This window comes from Chlamydotis macqueenii, chromosome 2, assembly GCF_036417535.1.
Source record: "Chlamydotis macqueenii isolate bChlMac1 chromosome 2, bChlMac1.mat, whole genome shotgun sequence".
Lineage (NCBI taxonomy): Eukaryota > Metazoa > Chordata > Aves > Otidiformes > Otididae > Chlamydotis > Chlamydotis macqueenii.
This window is the reverse complement of record NC_141557.1, coordinates 140623446-140643672: the sequence shown is the minus strand read 5'-3', so window position 1 is coordinate 140643672 and position 20227 is coordinate 140623446. Positions and strand designations below refer to the sequence as shown.

Here is a 20227-nt window from a genome sequence, read left to right as displayed (position 1 = left end):
GCACCAGACAGGCGGATGAAAGGCACAGGCCGCCCGGCGGCCTTCTCCCGCGGCAATGGGGCCCGAGAATGGCAGCGGGGGAACAGCCTCCCTCAGGCGGCGGCCCTGCCCCGGGCCTGCCCTTGCCCGAAGGCCCAGCTCCAGGAAGCACGGGATGAGGTCAGCGGGTGCGCCTCAGGGCCCCGGTCTCTGTTTCTTCGCCTCCCTGTCTGCCTCGCCCGGCCAGGCCCCACCGGCTGCCCCTCCCTGCAGGAACAAGCGCGGCAGGTTCCCCGGGAGGACTACACCTCCCAGCGTGCCCCGCGGGAAGGCAGTGCCGCGCGGAGCATGCCGGGAGCGCGGCGTCTCAGCTCCGGCGGCACCGCCGCCTCCATGTTCTTTCCCTCCCGCCGGCGCGACGCCGCCCGCTCTTCCCGTGCTTGGGGTGGGGCCTCGTCCCTCCTGCCGTTCTGAGCGACTTCCGCGCCCCCCAATCAGCACTTGCGGTGGCGCGGATTGTAACCACTGAGAGGGGCGAGGGGGCGGACCTCCGCCGGCAGCCGGGTCGCGAGCGGTAGTGGCAGTTGCCTGAGAGAGACTGGGAGCGGCGGCGGCGGCCGAGGGAGGGCGCGAGCCCCGTTTAAAGGGCCAGCGGGGGCGTCACGGAAGTTGTGAGAAAGTTTAACGGCCACCGGCCCGGTGCTTCTTAGGGGTTCGTCCGGCTGCTCGCCCCCTCCGGACGGCGGGGGCGGGGGGGCCAGCAGCGGCATGGAGCAGGCAGCGCCCAAGAGGTAACGACCCTCCATGACGGCCCCTTCCCCTCCCGGAAGCGAGCGAGGTCAGGCCTTGGGTCTGCGGGGGGGTAGCGAGCGGGAGCCCGCCCGCTCCCCCCCCCGGACTCCCCGCCGGCCTCGGGAGGCTCCGGTCCCGGCCGCTGTGAGGGGAGCGGCGGGAGAACGATGGGGGCGGAGACCTCCCCGGCGTCCGGGGGTGGGGGTGTCGTGTTGATGTTGGGGACGGTTTTATGGGGAGTGTCCCCCCGAAATAGCAGGCCTGGGTAAACCCTTAGGGACTGGCTGAGTTACGCCAGGAGCGTTTTAATGTGAAATGAGGAAAACTTCATCTCAGAGAAGAGTCCTTGGTGGCCTGGGAGGGGTCTGTTGCACGTTATAGTTCAGGTCTGTGGAAGAAACCGGCATAAGTAGTAGTTGTTTTTATCTTTCTACTTTAAAAAAGTGCCCTTGTGTGCTGCTGGTGGAGGGATGCTTGTGGGGGTGGGCGTTGCATAGTTGCAGTTGCAAATCAGGGAGTAGGAAGAAGCAAAAATCAAGAATATTCCCACGATATTTGTACTTTCTGAAATGTATAGAATATCTAGTCGTATTAATTACTATGTGGTGTTTGGTTTTTTTGAGCTTTTATCATTTGACTACCTTTTTGTGTACATGTGTAATGATGTGAAACAGTGAGCTTTGGCTTTAAATGTGACACTGTCATCTTTGGGTATAAAATTATTTTCCTTTAATTATATGGGTATATTTACATTGGAACACTCCTTTCGTGGTTGTAGTTATGTACTACATAGAATGTAGTTGTGTGGTATACCAAAGGTAGTTACACAGTTTAGATCTATATGCTTACTGTCTTGGAGTTCCAAGTAGTTAACTTTTAATTCCTGTTAAATTAATGAAAAATCTAGGGACTACATAATATAAATCATTAGTAGAAGGTAATAAATCAATTTTTATATTCTTCTTTAAAACACTTACATTCTACATTAAACACTTTTAAAATTCTTTAAAACAGCTTCCTGCAGGATGACAGGACTTGAGAAGAATGCAGTCTTGAACTTCTACTGTTTTTCATCCAATAATACATCAAGTAACAGTATCTACTACTTGAAAACTTTGACCAATAATTGATTAGTAGTTGTTACGCAGACTGTTTTTAGCAGGCAATGGGAGGAGGAGCGACAGGCCTACACTGTAGTTTCAGGCTGGCAGTGCTGTGTTTCTAAAATAAAGGAAGTAAGACAGACACCAGCAAGGGTTTAGAAGAAATGTGAATGTCTGAGGAGTAATCGTTACCACCACCAGTGCAAAGCTTGGGATCTGGTGATACCAAAGGATTTAAAATAAGTCTTGAAGTTAGTATAACCTACAAATTTGGTGAGTTGTGTTTTTTTTTGTTTGTTTGTTTTTTTTAGTATCTAGGATTTGCTCTAACTTTATTACCAAGCTGGAGGGGTGTGTCTGACCTAATTGAAAGTAAGGAGCTGTTTCAATTCTTAGATTCAGTCAGGAAGAATTAGAAAGCTGATGAGAGAACTTCTAAATTCTCTGGCACGTTTTTATACTTCCCGTGTTTTCTGGAGCTTATTTTTGGACATTTGAATATGGTGAGAACTTAATGTATTTCTTTCTTTAGTGGGAGGGAAGATTTAGTTCAGTTTTTCATAAGATATTAACTTAGATTTTAATAAGATTTGAGACTTTTTTTTTTTTTGTAAATGTGCATATGTATCCCCTTTATCCATTGTTTTTTTAAAGTTTTCTGATTGTTTGGTGTTCCCAAGTATTCTGTTAGGCCACCTCCTTTTTCTGCAAGTATAGAAGGGAGTACAGATTATATCTTTCTGGGCTAAATTTTTTTTTTTATGCCTGTGTTAGGTGCAGTAGTGGCTTGGGATGGACATGCCGTGTTTACTTGCTGATGTAGATGTGAGCACTAAACTTCTTTGCTTTGATTCCTGCTGTCCACAGGAGCAGTTACTGACGGGGATCTGTTGCCATGGTATCTGTAGTGCAAGACAGTCATCTAGAGGTAGCAAGAATTTCGTATGAACGCTTCCAAGTTGCATGGATGTCTTAGAATCCCAGTGTTCTCTAAGAGGTATAGGGCACTTTCATTTCCCCTTTCCCTGTAAAGGAACACACAACATGGCTGTGTGTTGTGTAAATCTTTAAAACAGCCCTTCGGAAAGTAGCGGTGATGATGCCCAAGTGACAGGCTAGACCACTGTGGCTTTTAAATGGGGATGCTGTCAAAATCAGCTTTTCTTGTTTGACCAGTGCACTGCAACAGTAACAAAAGACTTCTAAGGAGCAGTCCTTTTCAAAATAACTTTGTTTACTTAATTGAGAGTAGGAGTTCTGATTTTATACTGAATATGGTAGTTGACACAGTGTTTTTTTGCGTCTGAATTTCTAACTGTGTTTCACATATGCTTTATACTTATTTTGCCTCACTAAAAAGGACATCCACTCTTGAAATAGTCACTTACAAAATTTGCCTTTGAGTCTTGTAAATTTCCCCTGTTATTATTGTTGCATTTTTCTGTATATATTGGCATACTGGTATGCAATCCATCTTCTCATACCCAGGCAAAAAGGAAAGTAGATAGAGACGCAGTTCTGTCAAATACATGGTTTTAAATCTTGCCCGTCTCTTGCACGCTGCTGCCAAAGAAAGGCCTCTTAACAAGCGTGGAGTGTGTTAATGAAGGTTTTCCAGTCCTTTCTTTAAACTCGGGCAGTTTAGTTTTTGCTGAAATTTAAGTTTTGTGGGAAGGGAAAAACTCATTTTTAAAGTATGAACTGTCTGTGAAAAACACACTGATTTTAAAGTTTGTATCGTTGGACGTGTAAGGATGACAATTGTGATGTTCCTCCTGAAAATGATGTGACAAAAGTGTAAGTTTTCTTGGGTTTTACTGGTACAAGACTAAATGTAAGTGCGCAATATAATAATCTAAACTGTCATAAACTTGCTTCTACGTATGTGAACAGTGTAAAGCGGTCTTAAGGCTTCCACATGCCACCTCTGTTTCTAATGACTGCAGTGGTTTCTCTTACTAGCTTCTCTTTTAATGTATCAGTATAATTGATCCCAGCCACCTTTTAAAATGTTTCAATGTGCTAGTTCTTCTGCAAAGTCAACCACGTATATTCATGTTTTAATGGAGCAGCTGTCCAGATTTCCATAACTCATGGCAGTAATTGATGGAGTTCTATTCTTTACTCCTGCTTTATTTTTCTTTCTTAACTTTCAGGGCTTTTTTTACACCTACTTCTGGAGTGCTTATTTTTGTAAAGTCTGTATGTAATGACCATAGGACACTATGCTTATACTTAGTTTTTCATGTTGGGTTTTCAATTCAGATTTTTCTGATTTTTATGCCAGGATTGGTAGTCTTGGGTGCCTCTCACTGTTTCTGGATTTTTCTGCATTTAGTTATGTGGAGTTTTGCTGATGTACTCAATGACAAGTAAGGTTCTGGTCATGCGAAGTATGAATGTTTTCTCCTGTCAACTGGGTTTATAAAAGTAAAATTCTTTGCTAGGGGTATATTTTTCTTGTTTGGGAGACCAGGTGTTATGCAGAAAGTCGAATCTGCTTGGAACAAGAAAATCCTTTTGATAACTCTGGTTGTCCCAGGGTTGTAGTTTAGTTAGCCCTCATACTTTCAAGAACAACTCTCCTGTAAGAAACTACTGAAATAGCCCGTAGTCACTACCTGATGAGTTCCTAAGGCAAACAAAAGCAGAATTACTTTCTCCCCAGGTTTTATACTGGTCTTCTGCACATCTCCTTTAGGCTTTCTTGCGTGTGTGTGTCTGTGCGTGTGTGTGTCTGTGCATGTGTGACACTTGTATCCTGTGGCCAGAACGAAACAGTGTCTGAACTTATGGATTTATTTAAATATAACTCATATTTCTAGTCATATCTTAACGGATAGGTATTTTGTTGCGTGCTTATAGTATTCACTTCCCATGTAGAACACCTTAATGCTTTCTTTAAAAGGAGTGATCCTTCTGAAATGTTTGGCTCTGTGTCTCACATTGCACATCTTCCAAGTGTGGACAGTAAGACACACGCATGCAAACAACTTCTTATAAAGAAGCTGATTCTGAAGTCTTAGATGTGTTTCTCTGTCCCAAGTTTTAGTTGCTTGTTTTTGAGCAATATAATAAGATAATACTTCCAGACTTTTCTTCTTTTATTCTACTTAGTGCTCTACAGCCAGTTCCAACAGTCATCGTCCTCCTTCCTGCTTCTCACAAAATTTTCATAGATGCTTTCTTTATTGCAATGCTTTCAGGGTATATCAAATGCTGATCTGTAGTTAAAGAGCTGGGAATTCTGCACTTCTAGAAATAGAAATCACGAAACAGTCTGAGTAATTGGGATTTTCCTATGGTTCAAAGAACTGTGGTGTTAATACTGTCACTTGAACAGTGGACCTAGCATCTTACAGTACTCTTACAATATGTTTGTGAAGGAGTGTGAAGTACTTTAAGCAGTGTGATGAAATTCCTGAGGTTGATGTATTTCTCTTTCTCTAAATAGGTTTAATATTTAGCTGCCTTAGAGTTAAATATTATTTGTTCTTATAACACATTTGTCAGAGTTGGATAACGTGAAAATAGTTTTAAAACTACAGAATGCTTATTTCTTTGGTCTCCAGGTTGCCTGTTGAGTACCCCAGTTAATCTGTTATTTGACAGCAACGCTGGTTTTCATTAGTTTCTGGCTGTTTGTGATTGCTTTGCTAGCTCTTCTCAAGCACTCCCAATGCCTTGATGTTAATGGTGCTACTGGAAACCTTTTGGTATGGAATTTTTTTCCCCTTATTGTTTAAGCAGATACTGCTCTTCTGATGAGCAAGTGGAAGTGTTCACTTAGACATCTTTGAGGTCACTGTATGTTTTCTCTTTTCTTGAGGTTACTAAGAAGTTCCGTCTCTCCACTGTTCTGTTGGGTGTGACTTCTGTCACTCTTCGATCAAGTGAGTGACTTGGCTAGTGATCAGGCTTTCTATTTTTTGAGGCTCTGCTGGTATCATAAGCATACTTTGCAGGCTTTTAGTTGGTGGCAAGCAGAGGATGACTGCAGTAACTGATTCTGTGAATGCTACCTTTAAGGCTGCGGATAACCTAATCAGGAGGCAAAAAAGAATTTGAAACAAAGTGAATAATTTGATTCTCTAATACCAACCAGCAATTCTTTTTTTTGTGCCTTTTTTTTTTATTTGTCTCAATTTACACTTGTTTAGTAATGAACAATATACTTCCCTGCAAGATTTAAGTTCCATCTTTCTGCTTTCTAGTCTCTAACAAGCAGAGAGAGGGCAAAAAAGAAAGCAGAGTTGTTATCTGTTCCTGTGTTTGATTTGTAAGCCACTTCTGCAGATTTATTTAGCTGCTCTCATCTGAGTTTTCTGCTGTTTTTTCTGTGTGTTCATGAGTTGTGCATTTCCTTTGCTGTGGTGATATTTATTCTGCCTTAAACACACATGCTTTCCAGCTTTCTGCTTGCTCGCTATAGCAAATTGCATGGTCTTTACATCAGTTCATGCACCTTTCCTTACTGATTGTGGATGCTTTTTGTATTAATATAATTGGTATATCTGTGAAAAAGTTCTTTGGTATATAAATCTGTACACCCTCCCCTTTGCTTTCTTCATTTAACACCAATCCATATGACCTGTGTGCTTATAGAATTACTTTACTTTTTTGTCTTTTGGTTGGTTGGTTGACAGTAACAAGTCCCTTCTGACTCAAGAATTCCTTCATCAATCATTTAACTTTTAAAAAAAAATAGCTCTGTATATCACAGAATTGCATCTCTTAGTGTGAAGGAGTTTCTTTTGAACACTTCCAGTGTTAGATTTGACAGTCTCTTCTGTCTGTGCCCTTTTCCCTTCTCCTGTTTTGTATTAATTCCCGGGAAAGTGTCACAGGATAATGTATTTTCTGTAAGTTTTCAATGATCTGCTGTGCTTCAGAATATCTTTCTTTCTTTTTTTTTTTTTTTCCTCCTCCTGCATATGGAATACATTGACTTTATCTAACACTACAGCACCAGCTATTCTTCAGCTCATCTTCTACTTTAATAGTACCCTTGGCTATCGTATAGACTTAACTTGTTATTTCAGTCTTGCAGCAAAATTCCCTGTAACTTCTAGGGTGAAGGATTTACGTGTTGCAGCCACCCGGCCTCTCGTTGCAATGTGTGTGTGGTTATATTTTCCTATGCTATGTTCGGTGTCAGCTCCATGGGAAGCTTGCAGCCAAGTTGTGTTCTGAGATCTGTCAGGAGTCTGGGGAGCTGGATAGATGGGACTGCTTGTAAAGGACAAAGGATAGCGGCAACAGTGGGTTGAAGGTACTGGGAGAAATTGTACGGTGATACTCAGTGATTTGAGACACTGTGAGAGAACTGGAGGGCAAAATATGGTGGTGTTATGTAATTAGATATTTTGTTGCACCTGTTCCCATGTACATTCAGAAAGATGCAAAAGGGACTGCTCCAACAACTCTGAGTACTCAACTCTTGGAAGTTCAGTGTTCTGCTGTCACCTGTACTGAACGCTGTGTGCTGCCATATGCTCTCAGAGTCATCTTGACTCTGGGTTCTGCTTTTAACTTGATGTAATTCGTTGGCTTATGAGTGGTATAGTTTAGAAAGTGGATACTTCATGTGGGTGAAGGATTGGTTTACGCTTTCTTAGATAACAACATGGTGTACTCTAGGCAGCAATGAACGTATGTTTGCATGCTGGCTGCTTTTTGATGAAAGGTGAGCTTTATTGTATTCTTTGGCTGTTTCTACTTTCGCAAAGGAAGTGGTTTAGACAGTGAATTGGTCCCATACTGCTTTGAATTGAACAAACATTAATGGGAAAGTGGTAATGACAAAAACTGTCATAACTTTCTCTGTCTTATGTGGTTGATTAAAATTTTATTACTGCACTTTAATTAGGCATTTTATTTTCATTGGAATATTTTTTTCTTTGTAATCTTTTTTCTATCTGCTCATTCTTAGGGAAATTTGAGTTCTGTATCTTTCCCTCCACAACCAAACAAATAACTTTTGTCTTTGTTTTAGCAAACTGAAAAAGCTAAGTGAAGATAGTCTAACTAAGCAGCCTGAAGAGGTCTTTGATGTTCTGGAGAAACTTGGTGAAGGGTAAGTGCAGCTATTTATGAGGGGATGGGATCAGAGGGAAACAGTATATAAAGCATGTGTTGAAATATTAAGTTACAGAGTGACTGACTGTAAATGTCCTAAGGAATGCTTCTCTAGACAAGTTTTAATAATACAGCAAATGCAGCCATCAGTAGACTTCCATGCTTCCCCAAATACATTTATGCATTTTTGATGTCCCTTTTTTATTAAGGCAGCAAAGATGCTTGCGCCTGTACTGGAATAAGATACGCTACATCTTGACAAAGATTAATTCTTCAGAGGCATGTCTTTCCTGAGGTTCCCAGAGATCTGCATTTTTTGCAGCCTGAAAAAGCCCTCAAACTTCTGCATTAACATATGGCTTCTGTGACTTTTAAACGTTTCTGCATAATGTAAATGAGAGGCAGCTTATCTTTTTTTTTTAATTCCTCTTTTATTTTTAGGTCATATGGTAGTGTGTTTAAAGCAATACACAAAGAGTCTGGACAAGTTGTAGCAATTAAACAGGTCCCTGTGGAGTCAGATCTTCAAGAAATAATTAAAGAAATCTCTATAATGCAACAATGTGACAGGTAGGTATGACAATTCTGCTCCCTTTCTAAGAGTCTATTTGAAAATATGTTTGTACTTGTGAATATAGCTGAAATATATGCAGCTGCAAACTTTTTTTTGACGTGGAAAATTAAAGCAGTCTGTGTTGGACAACTTACTTAAAGGGACCACTTTGCAGACTTCCTCCTATCCTTAGCTTGGATTGAAGGAAGTACAAATAGTGTACATAAGAGAAGCTGTTGAAAGAGTGCTTGCCTCTGCTTAGAATTCTGCACACTTGCTTCACTTCACTTGCACTGGCAAGCCCGAAGGTTAATATTTCCTGTGAATGTCTTAGGCCTTGTGAATTCCAAGTTACCTGTTTCAGAAGACTGATAAAGATATTTCTAGCACTGATGGCTAGCAGATAACTTCCAAAATAGTATTCTATCAGTTGCGTTTTTCATGCAGGAACATACTTTTTTAAAAAGTGAACAATCTTTTACTAGTTCTGAAGAATGATTGTTACCTTGCGCTTTTTCACAAACGATGTATCTTATGATTGCTAGTATTGTGGGAATGAAAGCCTTAACATAAGTATCTGCAGGGATGCAAAAATTGCTTTGCATTTCCTCTCTTCTGTGGACGTATACATTTTTAAAAATGTGTGTATTTTTGGAGGATAATATTTTAAGGTTTTGGCTGGTACTTCAAAGTCAGATTTGCAAGGGTGAGTGTTTATTGATTCTGATCAGTGGTACAGGAGTATTTTTTGTGACTCAAAGTGCAAACAGGAAAGCCTTGCATTCTAATCATGTGAAACTTTCTTTAAAATACTGATTGCTTTAGTCATTACTTGGTGAAGTGTATTATAGCAAGTGGTCTGTTATTTCTTAATTGTATTTGTGCTTTTGTGGTGTGTTGATTTTGAAGTTCTCTTTAAATGAAAAAAAATTGTTCTTGTTTGGCAATGAGCAGTACTCATCCCAGATTTAAAGACAGTCCTTTTATTGCAGTCTGAATTCATTCAGATTTGTTGCTCAGTGTTTTGCTCAGGTGTTACATGGAGCTTGATTGTTTTGCTCCACAGCACCTTGTCTATGGCATCATGAAGGAGGAGAGAAAGTTCAGGTATTTATCCTTAAATGTAGAGATTGTATATAGCACATGAGGATTCAGCTGTTCTTCAGACTTCTTTAGAACCTCTGCCTGCAAGCCCTGATCTAAGTATTTGTGACCTCTTAGTACACTGGACCTTGTAATCCATTCCCTTTCTGGCACTGGCTGCTCTGAACGCCAGAAGCTTGTTAAGTGTGTAGGCACGGGAATGGGAGTAAACAAAAGGATTTATGGTATTGTGTTTTTGTTTTTGTTGGTTTTTTTTTTTTTTTTTTTTTTTTTTTTCTTTGTTTGTTTGTTTGGGTTTTTTTTGGCCCCACATTCCACAAAGATCTGTGATAAGGTTATTTCAGTTGATACTAAAAGGATTTGGGACCCTTGAGGTCTTTTGGGGGGCTCCTCTTAATCCTTTTCATCCCTCTGAGACTATTTTTGTCTGTCTGGCCAAGTGGAGTTTTTTAACAGGTACACATTAAAAAGGAAGCAGTGATCGTATGTGTCTGCTTAACTGTGGGACTAGATTTGATTCCCCAGAGTAGGTCCTCTGCTCTTCCTGTGTATTGGAAGAGAGGTTAAAATATGTTTGATTCTTCTTGTTGCTGTGCTCCTAACCTTTTTTTTTTTTTTTTTTAATCTCCTCTGCTTAATTTCTTTCCCCTTACATGAAGGAAGACACAGAGTAAGTTGGAAAATAGCACCTTATGAATTCTCAGAAAGAGTTCTTCTGTGGGGTCAACGATAGGATAGCAGCCCTTAGTCTCAGCACAGGCTTCAGCCATGTGAGCTGATTGGAAGCAGTGATGTAGGTTGTAGTGTGTGTGTGTGTGTGTGTCTGTTAGTACTAGGCAAGATTTGAAATTGATACTTAAAATGAATGTCTATGAAATATACTGACAGAGAAAAGAAGTGGTAATACTTATGAATCTTCTAAATTTTTAACCTTTCTGTACTGTACTTCTTGTGCCATTTTAATTCTTGTCCTCGGTGGGCCTACACACTGTCTTATTCCTGTGTCACCTGTCCTACCCCCTTTTCCTCTGCCCTTGTTCTCTGTTTCCTGCTTTTCTTTGAACAACATGTTGTATTTAGAATCTACTATTGTAGACATGTACTGACACGTATTATTGTATAACTTTTTTTTAATAAGAGTAACTTTTAAAGAGTAACTCTTCCTTCACTGAACAAGATTCAGCCATTCTCTGGTTGAAAAGAAGGGTTGGGCTGCAGCTCTACACCATGTGCTTGTATATGTGTTGTGTGCCTTAATGGAAATACAGTGCTGTGCAGTACTGATGGCAGGGATGACACACTTTTTAGTACTTTATTTTCACATGTAATGATTCCACTGATGTTATAGAAAAGCACAGAGCTGTTGCAGCATCTCAAATAAAAGATGGTTGAATCTTAACACTTTACTGTTTCTTTCTTTTCCATGCCTATTTCTAGAACTAGTTACACTGTATGTGCTGAAGCTCTTCTAAGGGGAAGAAGTTTCTGCCTTTCTTTTATAAGTGCCTCTGAGGAAGCATTATGTCAAGTTACAAACTGATGAGTAACAAAGCAATACATTCTGTTTATGACAGTACTATCTCTTCCCATGAGACACTTCAATATGAAAATGCATTTTCAAATCCAGAAGTCTTGTCCAAACCAACACTAGATTCTGTTTAGTATGGAAGTTAAGATCTGTACTTGAAATAAGTTCATTCTTGCAAAACCAGGAAAACATGGGTGAGTTCCCATGTTTTTTTTTTTTAGTTCAGGAGAGAAAAAAACAAGGCGATCTTTTTAAAGAAGGGAAACATATAGTCACTTTGTGACAAGAGTTAAAAAATTATAAGAGGCTTTAGAGGACGGAAAAACAAAGCCGTATGTCAGAAGACTAATGTTTGGGAAACTATGTGTTTGAAGATCACTGAAAGATTGTGGTATATATAGTAATGCCTTTATAATTTTATTAAGCAGTCATACTTTAGTCTAACAAGGCATTGGTTAGGCTAATTACAATTTTAAAATGTATTTGATTACAGTTGCTCTTTAGCTGTGTTAGTTTGTGTCAAACTAATTTTTGTCAACACTTGTGATTGTGATCCCCCCCCAAGAATTCATCTATGTATCTAACTTTTTTTTTCCATTTAGTCCCTATGTTGTCAAGTACTATGGCAGCTATTTTAAGAACACAGATCTATGGATTGTTATGGAATACTGTGGAGCTGGCTCTGTTTCAGACATAATTAGACTTCGTAATAAAACGGTGAGTTATTTTTAAAAAAATGTGTAAGACTTATTAAAATTAAACTGTGAATTAAGACTAGAAGCCAGAATAGAAGTCAGAGTTATGAGAGAAGATCTTGACTAATGCCTAGGGACGTATCTGCCTTGGTTCCTCAGGAAACAAGCTTGTGCAGTTGCTCTGACTGTCTGTTCATCCATTCCTCTGTGGAGTGGTCATCAGCAGAAGCAAATGCATTTTGAAATATGAAAGTCCGGTAAGTTTCTCGAAAATTACAGCTTTGTACAAGGTAAAACTGTGTGCAGCTTCTTCCCCATACCTCTTCCAACTCAAAGTCTGTCAGCAGGCCGCTTAGTACATGCATGGTTTGGAAACAGGCATAGAATTGTCTTACTGTCACTCAGTAATCAGAGAGCATGAAAAGTAATTGGCAATAGTCAAGGAGTGAGAAGGGGAAGTGATGCCAATTAAGGAATGTGAGAGGGAACCAAAATGAGGGTTGTGTGGAAAAGTCTTAACAGGCTTATAGCAGCAGTAGTGTAGAGGAAGATGCAAACTTGTAGGAAATGGGCTTTGTTAGTTCTACTTAAGCAGCAGCTTCTCTGAAAAATGTTTTGTTTTAGAAGTCAATCTTTATTTCCCTGGAGTCGTTTGTATTCAGTAGTGGGCTATAACATAACGTATTCATTTTACCAACAAGTACTGTGAGATGACCCTCTACTTGCGAGCTCTTTGCATTTTTTTTTAAATACGCCCTGAAGTGTTCCTTGCACCATATCTGGGAAAGAGAAGGAGAGAAAAACAATGTTTAGATTTAGAAAATAAGATGTATTAAGAAGTGGGGGTGATTTCCGGAGTAGAGGAAAAGGTGGCTTGCATCAGGGCTGCTGTAGTGTTGAACTGATGACTGTGGAAAAACCAAAACCAACGGGAATTGTTGGAGTTCCTGCAACCTTTAAAAGTGGTGTCCTTACAGTTGTGTATTATCCAAGGGTCAGTAGCTCTAATAAGAAGTGGTGCAAGGTAGTCCAGAATTTAAAAAAAAGTCCTATTTAAAACAGAATTTAGAAAAATAAGGAGCAAACTTATGTGTGCAACAACAGAAAATGTTAGAACTTCTATCTTAAAAAAAAAAAAGGTGTGTGTATGTATACTTGCATATTTATATTATGAGAAACTAGATTGCCTGATTTATTTATATCTATTTTAGCATATTGGCATAAGTAGAGACATTAGAAATTTGAGGGAAAGAGATGTTTGAGTGTCAGAACAAATGCATACCGATGATCAGAAAAACTAACTCTTCTGCTACTGTTTGTGGGTAAAGTTGATAGAATAAAATTTATGCTATTTAATTATGAGAAATAGAATAATCAAGAAATACATGGATACGTGTAATGAGGGTAAATTTAACATACCTCTTGTAAAGGTTAGTCGTGTGTGGCTAGTAGAGTTCTGTGTGAAGTTGTTGGGTGCACAGATAACGCTAGTTGGTGTAAAGTTAATCTGGATGTGCTTCATACTGAAAGGTTTATGGACAGACTCTTGCACCAGAGGCTCTTCAAGAAATACACCTGTAGTAAATGGGGCGTTCTGTCATAGATGTGTAGTTGGTTTAAATATAAGAAAGAAGATGGGACTAAATGGTCATTTTGGGAATCCTTCGTGGGTCTGTGCTGTCCTCTTTGGGAGAGAGGATAAAAGGTACTGATGAAAGCAGTTATATTCCTAGAGTTAAACCAGGAAGAAACTTGAAAGGCTTTGTGGTGCTGAGTGTCTGACTGAGAAAATAAGCATAAATAAATGTTAAGAGATGCATTTGACTTGGTGGGGGAGGCAAAGTCGGTATATACAGCTTTACTTCAGCTTAATGTTTAGAAATAATTGAACAAGTATAGTGTTTGCCAAAGAATACAATAGTATGGAGGACGTAACAAAATTCTGGAAGTTAGAGAAGGGTGACAAGAGTGATCAGAAGTAAAGAATACTTCTGTAGAAGGAGATACTAAATTGACTAGGATACCTCTTTGTAGTAGAGGTACCTGGAGGGAGAGACATGCTGGAAGGTTTTGAAAATGATGAGTAGCACCAAGTAAGTTATGGCTGTATCTTACTTTTTATTACAAAACAAGAGATCACTTGTGTTAATAGATCCAAAGCAAGTTTTTTTTTCCCTGCACATGATGATGAGGTCCACTGTATAGTTATAGACGATCTTATAGATGCTAGGAGTTTGTTTTCAAAAGTCAATTGAGTAAGACCAGGAAAAAAATCTCAGTGGCTGAACGCAGATATTTAATGGCTGGAGGAGGGAATCCATGTGCTTCAGATCTCTGGGAAGGTGAAGCAGACAACTATGACTGTTTGCTTGACATGTGCTTACCTTCAGACAGGCTACCAGACTAGACAACTTTTATTCTGGCTTAGGATAGGGAGTGTTCTGGTGCATATAACAGAAAAAGCAAAGCAAACTCCTCTATTTCTCAGTTCCTGTGCCTATGTCTTAAAAGTTTTGGAAGATACAGGCAGAGGCTTTGGACTTGTTTGAATTCTCTTGCTCTTTGTGGAACAGTGACCTGATCACCCTGACTACTGTGTGATGGAAAGCTTGTGACTGTGTTACTGGAATGAGGCTGCTTAAAGTACTTCAGCATTCTGACCTTAATTTTTTTTTTTTTTTTAATGGAAACAAGAAGTGGTTTCACTGTATTTTTCACAAGAAAACAATGTCTTCACTTGGAAGTGAAGAGGGAGTTGATTCTTATTTTGTCAGACTGTTAATTGAGTAGGCACAGACACACAGGGTTAAGTGTTCTGTAATTTTCTAAGTTGTCAAATGAAGACTGTGGCTGGGCCAAGGAAAAGTTTATTTCCTGCTTCTCTGTTTGTAGGGAAAAGAAACTGAGGAAGTGAAAGCTGAAGTAAGAACTCTTGCTTTAATGCAGTGGTCATTAGGATCATCATTTGGGCTTGATGATCTTAAAGCTCTTTTCCAACCTAAATGATTCTATGATCATATCAAAACAAGTCATAGGAAAAGGTGGATGTCCCCTCGTATTTGGGGAGGAAACATTACTATGCGTTTGCTCTTGTTGCTTATCCCTAAAACTGAGAATTTACTGATCTTCTTTTTCTGTATCTGTGTTTCCTCTATTTCTTCAAAAGTTTTCTTGTTTTTCTAGAAAGTGGACAACATTGGGCTTTGTTCTAATGGACCAAAAATAAGGGAAGTGAAATTCGAAGTCAAGGAAGTTTCTAGTGACTGTTGGGAGCCTGTTCAGAGAGAGAGATTTTTCAGCTTGACAGGAGCAGATTCTTGCCCAAGAGGCCCAGGCCACTACTTTGAAGTTAAATCAGCCACTGTATTTCTGCTCTGGAGTCTTCTAGCTTGCCAGGCAGATCAGCAGCACTAGAGCTGCTGATGAAGCTTATGAAGCTTATGATGCCTGAAGTGTGGTGTTCATCGGTCCAAGGCAACAAAGCTATTTATCTAGTTTTCTCTGCTTTTCTCTGAGACTGATTGGGGAGGTACATGTATCTTACACAGTCAAACTGTGGGTTGCTGCCAGAAAGGGCAGTTCTAGTGTTATCCTCCAACCTGTCTGATATGTTCCTGGCTTTTCCTTGCCTCAGATGCAGTGTGGCTGCAGAGTGATCTTGGCTAAGCTTGATGGTCTGATAGGGGTACTTTTTTCCTCTCTAGTCTCTCCTCCCCACTGCCTCGTGAGCTGACTTGGGACTTACTGTGGCAACACAGTGGTTTGAAAGAGAAACGTTAGGAATAAGCAGTGGGGAAAAAGGAAGGAAAAGAAGGAATGAGATTGACTTTTTCAGTGGCAGCTTGCAATAGAATGAGATGAAGTACTGCTTCGTGTTGTAATTAAGTCCAACTGGCTGCTATTAACATATCAGGGACTACTAACACACCAGCAACCCTGCCTCTCTGATAATTTAGGGTGCACTTGCTCATCCACTGATCATTACCTGAGTCATTCTAATCCTGTCTCTTTTGGGGACCAAATTCAGCTGGCTGTGGCATACCACACAGTGACTATGCAGTAGATTTGAGACAAAACCTTATTTGGGACAGTACCGTAAGTGACAAGTGTAGCAATGTACTACTGTACAGGTGGTGTGCTGTTGGATCTAGAGGTCCTGCATCTTGTATCTAAACTGTGACTTCCTTTACATACCAGTTTATTTATTAGTTACATATACATTGCCTCATGTATTCTTATTGATTATCTTCTGCCATGTTTTCTTAGCTAATTACTTTTTTTTCATGTGTCTTAAGCTCCAGTAATTCAAATGAATAGCGTATCTGAATCTCTAGATGCTGTGTTTGAATGTCCTCCTGGTTTTGCTTTCTCTATATGCTACCATGGGGGTCCAGGGCAGACCTTTACCTTTCTGGGCTAAAGGCACTTTGCTCATAAGAATGTTATTTTGCAGTTTTAAGCAGTGATGTTTCAATAATTTCACAGTTTAAATAGTTTTAATTTGTAGGCCTCTGCTGCACTAAAGTACATGGGATTTGCAGCTGTCCGTTGGTTATCTAAGGCCTAATAACTTATGTTTTCTGTTTAAGTAGCATCTGTCACAGTGTAATTTCCTCAGTTGAGTCCACATGTATTAGCCAGCCAGTCTGTACACAAAAGCTGAAATTCCTTCTGCGCTGGCTAACGTGTGTAACTGATCTCCATGGCCAGAAGTTATGGCAATGGGTAACCCCATTCTGGATATTCTGCTGACCAGGTTCTGTTGGTAAGGCTTCAGAGAGGTGAAGTGAATCAGTGGGATAGTCAGCTGCGTTACTGTTTGGAGACTGATATTTATGCCGGCACTCTTCAAGTCCTTTTCTATACAGCCAGACTGAGGAAGAGGAGGAAGGAAGTTGATCCCAAATGTGCTAGTTGCCTTATTCTGTGTCTAGCCTTACAAACCAAGGTAGTCTTCTGCAATGTGACACGGAGATTATTCAGTGCTTTTCTAATAAAATCCTTATTATGGCTGTGAATGATTGACTGTTACATAAATGCTAGGTAGCATTATCTCAATTTTTAGGAATTATTTTTCCTTAGTTCTTTAGAGTAGCATTGTAGGTTACCTCAAAAATGAATTGTGATGTCTGAATCTCAAAGTAATAGACCTTTCCTGCAACTTTGCAGTAAAACTATATCCCTCTGCTTGGAAATTATCTCATAGGAGAAAATTAGATTTCACCTCAGGAAAAGAAAAATTGTATTTGTTGTTTTTGTGCCAGAAATAAGATGCATGCTTATATGTTGGTTGATTGTCATGAAAGAAGAGCAAGTTAGAGCTACACTGTTATTCATCTGTTCCCAAAATAGTTATGCATATATTGCATGGAAATAAGACTGACAAAAGCGTTCAGAAGTTGGAAAGTTTCAGAACTAAAATTGGCCCTGCAGCATCCTCTAATACCTGTGCAGTGTGAAACATTAATTATCCCCTCTTCCCCCTTTTTCTACAGGACTTAGTGAATCACATGCACTCAGCGAGGAATCACTGTATATGCTATTAAAATAGTATACCATCTGGAGTCTGGTGTTTATTTGCAAAATGCTGAGTTGCTCTGAAGACAGAAAGTTTGGGGAAAGATAATTCTGTCCCCTGTCTTTTCATTAAAATAAATACTGTTACTAACTAGTCACATAGTGCTACAAACATCTACAGGTCACTTCTAAGGAGAATTAGCTTCCTGGATGATTTCTGTAGTTTTCTATCTAGATTACCCATGGTAGGTGCATAAAATGTTAAAGATTCATTTTGTGGACAGTCTTAAAACTGTTGGTAGTCGTTTAATGTTAAAATGCTTAGCATATTGTAATTCACTGACTTTCTGTTTTTAAAGTGTGCATCTTGGAAGGAAGAAAGCTTACAAAGTAGTACTTCAGTTCTAATGGCTGTATTTGCTGGGCTTCTGCAGTCAGAGCACTGGTAAAAGCTGAGAGAGGCTATAATATGCTGAGGGGGATAGAATGTCCATGTTTTTTCTGATCTGTACAGACTGTCTAGTTGCATTTTCAACAGATCTCCTTTCCCTCCCTATCCTCCCCCAAATTTCACAAGGCAAGTTTGGGGGAGGTTTTAGGACAATGGCAGAAGTTAAGTCCGTGGTTTGAAGTCAGTTACTCCTTTTTCAATTTGAGCTGCTAAAGATTTTTCAAAGAAAATATTGTTAGAATTACGTAATGTAAGTAACAGCTTTTTTCCCCTCATCTTGTATATAATTTTTGATAATACCAATTATAAGTTGCTGAAACAATAAAATGACCATGTAAACAGAAAATATAAAGGAATTTGTACTGATGTGCTTCAGTCAGAGGTAGCTGTTTAAATGAATGTTTAATCAAGGCAGTCCTCTGTTGGTACCCCACATGCACCTTGCATCACAAAAAAGTCATGAAGTCTTATAGCTGTTATACTGAAGAGGGGAATTTTAACCTTATTGCCTCCCCACAATGCTCTCTCCCCTCAAAGAACCCCATCATTGTTTGCCTTGGAGAGCCACAAATATCGGCTGAGTTGTTAATGTCTTTCCAGTTTGAGTCAATCTCTCTGCATATAGAATTCTAATCCAGGCTGTAAAATTTGTCTCAGTCTAAGGAATTAGGCCAAGTTTCATTAAGGTCAGAACAACATATCCTACTTCTATACGTATTTCATTTTGCAGTAACAGAATCTGTGTTTAAAGTTGGAATGGATTTATTGCTGTATATTATTGTTGTGAGGAGGAAACGTAGGAAAAATGCAGGTAAAGGAAAGGTTACTATGTTGAAATTAGCTGTATATTTTGGAGGTGGTGAGCAAGGAGGTGAACAGTGTGCTACTGGTTTGAAATGAGGGGTAATTTTAATTTGGAAGGGACCTCTGGAAATCATCTGATTGTATCTTCTGTTCCAAGGAAGATGAACTTTGAAGCTCAATTAGGTTAACGAGGAACTTGTTCAGCTGAATTTTTAAAATCTTAAAAGGGAGAGATTTCGACAGTCTCTCTCTGCAGCCTTGTGGACTTCTTTCTTCTTGTGTCTAACTGAACTTCCTTTGTGATGACTTATGACTTTTGTCCATTCTCCTTTTTTTCCTTTTATTTCTGTCACTCTGAGAAGTGTCTGCCTCTGTGAAGATATTTTTTTTTGTTTTTTTTTTTAATCCCCCTCCGCCCCCCTTAGATTGTTGAAAATTGCATTGAAATACCCACTCTTCTTCAGACAAGACAGACCTTAATCTGTAAACTTGGTGTGTGGTGTGATCTAGCCCACACCGCTGTACGCTCTCCTGTTTGTCAGCTTTTCTTTTCTAGTAGCCTGAAACTGGACACAGCATCTAGATTTGGCTTTACAAGTGCTAAATAAAGGGTGAATATTTACTTGACCTGATTTGCTGACTGTGCTTTCCTAAAGAAGACCAGTATAGGGTAAGTCTTCCCTGCTGTGAGTGTATATTGCTGACTCATGTTCAGCTTGTCTACTGGAGCCACCCCAGAACTTTTCCTGTAGCAGTACTCCCTAGCCCGTTAATCCCCAGCCCATACTGTTCATGGCATGCAGATCTGCTTGAAAAAAGAAGTCTGAAAGGTAGTTGCTCTGAAGTGAAGCTCAAGGAAAGTGGCTTCAGGAGAGTCTAGGCTCACTGAAGTTTGTAGCACAGTGGAAACACTAATGTTGACTTCAGGCTAGAGCTGCAACCGTAACGACTCTTTTTCTCTAAAGCTTTATGCCTTAATTCTTAAGTTATACTTCAAATATTACAAATGGGAAGGGTATTGTAGTAAATGTCATCTCTTCTCCTCTGCTCATTTGCTCATCTCTCCTGCATCTCAGCCTCTTTGTTAGTCCAGCTTTTTCTTCACATAAATGAAGACTAGGAGAAGTATGTGATTATTATAAGATCAGTGATGTTTGAGGTTCGTAGCTTCTGGTGGAAGAATGATTATAGCATGGAGCATTTGTTTGCCATGAGAGTGGACTTACCCACTGTACTTGACCTAACTGGACTGTTTGGATGCCGTGATCTGATGCTTTGAGGAAGCGTCAGGCTTAATGTGCATGTATTACTTAGTGTAAAAAGAGCAACTGGGAATGGACTTAAGCAGTTAAAGCGATTCAGCTGACCCAGACTGCTTCAGAGAGGCCCTCAGGAAGGAGGATGATTGACTGTGAGCAGAGAACCTGCAGATGAGTTGTCCCAACAGCTGCATGGATTAGGTAGTGTGTGATAGACTGTATAAATGCACCCTTAAGTTTCTCTTGTGTGTGGCATTCATAGCCAGTTAGAGGTAAATATGTGGATTAGCCAGTCTCCTAATAGATGTGGAACACCTGAATTTGCTGTAATCTGCTTTGCTGCAATTTTGCACTTTAAAGATTG

At 39.8% G+C, this 20227-nt stretch overlaps 1 protein-coding gene across 1 annotated transcript in view; it reads left to right on the top strand.

Moving 5' to 3' along the window:
- The first annotated feature begins 410 nt into the window (after window positions 1-410).
- Window positions 411-20227, top strand: part of STK3 (serine/threonine kinase 3) — a 134377-nt gene continuing 114560 nt past the window's right edge. The window contains exons 1-4 of the mRNA XM_086741078.1: window positions 411-770; window positions 7870-7950; window positions 8394-8522; window positions 11740-11854. Of these exons, the coding sequence (XP_086597204.1) occupies window positions 748-770; window positions 7870-7950; window positions 8394-8522; window positions 11740-11854 (348 nt within the window). The 5' untranslated portion in view covers window positions 411-747. The remainder of the gene's footprint in view (window positions 771-7869; window positions 7951-8393; window positions 8523-11739; window positions 11855-20227) is intronic.